Raw genomic sequence first — 5,311 nt, forward strand, 5'->3', positions numbered from 1 at the left:
TTCTACAAATGTTTTCTATTTTTTCAGAGAAATTTAAGGGCCAGTAGAATATTGTACTTGTTTTGAGTTCCTAAACATATCACATGTCTTGCACTCAACTAGGTACCAACTGAATATTTTATGATGTTAGAACATTAGTATAAATGAAAGATAGGTTTCTTAAATATGCATGTATATATGCAAAAACCAAGAAAAAAGTAACAAAGATTTAATATTAGATTGGCATGAAAAGAATAGTGTAGGATTTTCAGGTAAATTGATATATCCAGGATTACTGTCAGAAATTCATAAATCAATGGCCAAAATCATATGAAAAAAAAGTTCAACACATGCAGCTACTAGAGAACTGCAAATCAAACCTACACTGAGATTCTTTCTCCGCACCATCAGAGCGGCTATCACCAAGAATACAAAACACTTGTTGGAGAGAATGGCAGGAGGCTTTCTACACTGCTGGCAGGCCTGCAAATCAGTACAGCCACCATGCAGATCAGTACAGAGGTTCCTCAGAAAAATAAATTAGAGCTGCTGTTAGACCCAGTTGTACCACCCCTTCGTACAGACTCCACACGCTGGGAATACCAGCATACTCATGCTGACTGCAGCACAAGTCACAGTGGCCAAGGTATGAAACCAGCTGCAGTGCCCGTCAACTGAGTGGGTAAAGGACATGTGGTTTGTATGCACAGAAAAGCATCATTTGACCACAAAGAAGAATGATGTCATTTGTAGGAAAATGAGTGGTAACTGAGATCATTATGTTAAGTGGAATGAACCAAATGCAGATATACAACTGTCACATTTCCCTAGTATGTAGAATAAAAGGGAAAGAAAAAGTTGACATTAAAAATAGGAGAGAGACTACTCTTTGACAAGAGAAATGGACTAATGGAGAGAAGGGAAAGGATATGGGGAAGGACAATAGAGGGGATGGATATGAGCAAGCTTTGCTATATCTATGTATGAAAATAAAAATAAGTGTGAAAATAATTATTGTCTTGTTAGTAGGGTATGACACTTGAATAGGATCTTTTGTAAGTGGAAAGAGGACCAAGAGATGGCAGAAGGGGCAACATGGGAGTGGAAGGGGCACACAATCAATTTTTCATTTCTACTACATTAACTGCATTAACAAGTATTTTAAAGGTACAGGCTAAAGGCACATTCATAAAGTTATACAACCATCACTACCACCCATCTCCAGTACACACTTGTCTGTAAAACTGAAACTCTGCAACAATTCCTTATCACTGATTTCCATGGGGGCTATGTAAATTTACATGCCTGCCAACAATTCAAAAAGACTCCATCCTCCTTGGGGGATTCTCAATTTAAAAGTTCTCAGTAAAGATGTGTTACACAGTGAACTCAGATGCTGCACTTGATGGTGCTATTCCAGAGTATCATGACCATGAATCCTCATGTGTCAACTTTACTAGCTTCAGAAATGCCTTGACAATGAATAAAGCACACCTCTAGAGGAGTTCACCACCTCAGTTTCTGCATGTGGATCCTCACTGATTCTTCTCAGGCACTGTCCCTTGCTGTCTCCTCACCTCCATGCACTGAGCAGCAGTGGTCCTTTGCACCCTTCTACCACCAGGTTTCCACCTTGGAGCCCGGTGACCATGCACTGCATCCCCTGAAACCAGTAGCTGAGTTAAACATTCCTCCTTTAAATTGTGGGCATCAGATGCTTTTTCTCAGTGACAGTTGACTAACATGGGCATGATGAAACTATCCTGTATCCTAATTATGGTTTGGGTTATACAGATGTATTAAAACTCATAGAAATACAGACCTCACAATGATATATTTTATTATATTCTTATTTAATTTGTTCAAATAGTAATGGTAAGAGATTTTTATTTGATTATGGAGACTCAAATGTTTATTGTAAGAGTGATTAACTAGTATGTATCTTCCAAATAGTTTTTTTTTTGTATTTACACAAGAGTTTTTAAAGGAGGAATATTGGATAAAAGTGATTAAATTTTTTAAAAAGGCATTTAGGAAAAATCCCAAAGTGTACAAGAAAATGTATAGAAATAGATGCATAATGAAATAGATACTAAGAAAAATGAAAGAAGAAAATAAAATATTGTTATTGTTTCCTTTTTTTCTAAAGACAGGGATGGGTCACTTGTATGTGACAAAAGATGGACTTCGCCTAGAAGGAGAATCAGAATTTTTATTCCCATTGTATGCCAAAGAAATACACTCCAGACTGGTAAGAAAATGATTAAAAATTTAAAATCTGTGTGCTTCATGAACAATAATGATTAAGCATAGAAACTCAGTAGTTTTGGAGATTTTTAGGGATTGTGCATGCCCACAGGTGGGTGGCATGCTTTAAATAAAAAGTTGGCTATTGTGTTATGGAACTTATCTCTGACAATACATTCTGTAAAGAATTTATTTTATGTGTTTTTGATCTGAACTTAGTGACCTCATTATTATACACCTTAATTAACTTAATATTTAAGAATTGAACCTCTTTTCAAAAAAAAAAAAAACAACAACAATTTAAACTTCCTTTCATCATCAAGTGACTTAAATAGACTTATTTCAGGGCATTCAAAACTATCAGAGGGCCAGAGAGATAGCTCAGGGGCATGGGAACCTACCTGGCAAGCAGAAGGATGTGAGTTCAATCCCTGGCCTCACATAATACGCAATCTCAGCCCTTGATACCTGGGCATACCATCTCAGGCATGATGGTGCATGCCTATAGTCCCAACACCTGGGAAGTTGAGCCAGGAGGATCTCTGTGAATTTGAGACCAGCCTAGAGGCTACAAAAGTGAGCACAACGCCAGCCTGAACTGCATAGTGAGACCCTGTCTAAAAAAAAGAAAACCTTTAAGAAAAGAGTTTCATATTATTAGTTATGCCAATTATATAGATTTCAAACCTATAGATTTTGATCCTAAAGTAGATCCAATCTCACCATTAAATAATTATGAGACTTTAAAAGTAAATCCACATTTTCTTCATTTGCTTCCACAGAAGTTAAAAAAATTAGTAGCCCAAATAAAATTAAATAATTTTTAATATCTTCTATTTTTCTTACATACCATGAACATTGTGCTAAATTACTTATAAATGTCATTTCTCCTTCCCAAAAATTTAAAACCTTATTCAGTTATAACTTACCAAATACCTTGAGAGAGAATACTTTTCACTTTCCTTCTATATTTCTGAATATAAATGCATATTTTAGTGTCTTCTGCCTGCAGATGCTATACAGCTTCCATAGGAGAATTAGAAATGGAACAAAACCTACTCCTAAGAAACACCATGTCCTGTTAAATAAAAAAGAAACTGACTCCTACATTAGACATTGGAACATGAAGCTCTTCTACTGGCTTCAAAATGATAGAACAAAGTTTACACCTAAAATACTGGCGAGGAGAGATCCCAGAGAGTACAAGGCTCATGGTACTGTTATGCATGTCGGTAGGGTATTTCTTCTAGGAATACCTTCTTGAGCACAGGAACAGACAAATGACCTGTCGTGTCGTAGGCTAAATCACATCTTAGATGTTTCCAGTAACGGACTCACATTAATCATGAAGATACTTGATGGTATTAAGTAGTCCTGTCATACAGGTACATGAAAAACTTTAAAAAAGTTTTTATAAAAAGGGAAGTCAGACATAAATAAAGCATTTAAACATTGGAATTTAACCTTTTTCTCCCTAAGATGTGTTGGCTGAACTCTCATCATATTTTGGAAGGAGTCAGAGTGGTACACTATCCTAATGATTGAAATCAGGTGACTATATATCATAGCAAATATAATATTCTGGAATTAATCACAGCTTACAGTTAAATTTTATCGAGTCTTTTATCTCTGATAAGCTTTAAAAAGAAAACAAGGAGCAAAATTACAAAAATATTTTAGATCACCAAATATTAAAGTCTCACAATGAGGCATTAATTGGTGCGTTAATCAATACCTGATGAAACTCCAGAAATATTTTGATTATGTGATAATATAGCTGTACAAAATTTGTAACTAATAAGACTTTTTTTTTTTTGGATACTGGGGATTGAACCCAGGACCTTACACTTTCCAGGCAAACACTTATTCTACTGAGCTATCGCCCCGGCCCTAAAATGGCTTTTTCAACAATAGAAATTACAGAACAAAAATCATACCTTGCTAACTACCATGTGCACTGATACATTAGTCATAAGTTTTCTTTACAAAAGCAAGTTTAGGAAGCAATTTTTCTGTAAAATTGGAGAAAATAAATTACCTTATAAATTTACAAAAGTTGCCACATTATTCATTTACTGCTGGACTAGCAGAATTTCTTCATTATAAATATAATGGAACATGGTGCTCTGATTTTTAAAGACTGGTTACTCGGTAACTCTTCCAAAATAATGCATGAGGGCCTGACTGAATTTGTGGCTTCAGTCCATCCACCCTGCCCATCAGCCCAAATCCATAGCAATTATTTATGATAAATCAAGAGGGCTTATAGGTGGAATTGCTCTTATTCTAAATGTTTACAACCAAATGTATTTAATGTTTTGCATGTTTGCCCATTTTTAATATTTGCATATACATAATGTTATATTTTGGAAATGGGACTAAAATCTAAATAAGAAATTTCACCCACTTACAATACACCGTATTCCCGTGACCTAAAGGTAAACGCAGTACTTGCAGCACACATGCATTTGGCTGTGAACTATCACATAAGGTCAGGTGTGAAATTTTTCACTTATAACATCAAGTTACTGCTCAAAAAGTTTCAGGCTTGTAGAATTTGAGGTTTTAGATTTTCAGATTCAGATGCTCAGTCTGGGGTGTGTGTGTGTGTGTGTGTGTGTGTGTGTGTGTGTGTGTGTATGCTGCTGAGCTATCTCCCCTGCTCAACCTGTATTTAAAAAATATGGAACTTACACAAGAGAGTTAGGATAGATATACAGCTACTTTCCCTTAGTTCACTGAGACTAAAAGTTTATACTAATATTGTTTAGTCAAGATACATCTGCATCTTGTCCTCTGAATTACTGCTATAAAGACAAAATATACAACATATTAATTATTATAAGCATCCTACTAATCTGTATTGAAACTGTTTCATTGCTAGTCTATCTTTTATTTCTCATTAAAATGAATAAAACTTAAAAACAAAAATAAAAAATATAGAACTAGGTGGGGCATGGTGGGGCATGGTGAGGCGTGCCTGTGACTGTAGGAACATCATGAGTTCCAGGCCAAGCTGGGCTACATAGCAAGACCCTATCTGAAAAACAGAAAGAAAGAAGGGGGAAAAAAGGAGAAGGGGAGG

General features: G+C 35.6%; 1 protein-coding gene across 1 annotated transcript in view; it reads left to right on the forward strand.

The window, feature by feature from the left end:
* Nucleotides 1–2,124: 2,124 nt before the first annotated feature.
* Nucleotides 2,125–5,311, forward strand: part of Sgcg (sarcoglycan gamma) — a 66,598-nt gene continuing 63,411 nt past the window's right edge. The window contains exon 1 of the mRNA XM_023715049.1: nucleotides 2,125–2,230. Coding sequence (XP_023570817.1) covers nucleotides 2,135–2,230 — 96 coding nt within the window. The 5' untranslated portion in view covers nucleotides 2,125–2,134. The remainder of the gene's footprint in view (nucleotides 2,231–5,311) is intronic.

This window comes from Octodon degus, unplaced genomic scaffold, assembly GCF_000260255.1.
Source record: "Octodon degus isolate 3935 unplaced genomic scaffold, OctDeg1.0 scaffold00038, whole genome shotgun sequence".
Classification (NCBI taxonomy): Eukaryota; Metazoa; Chordata; class Mammalia; order Rodentia; family Octodontidae; genus Octodon; species Octodon degus.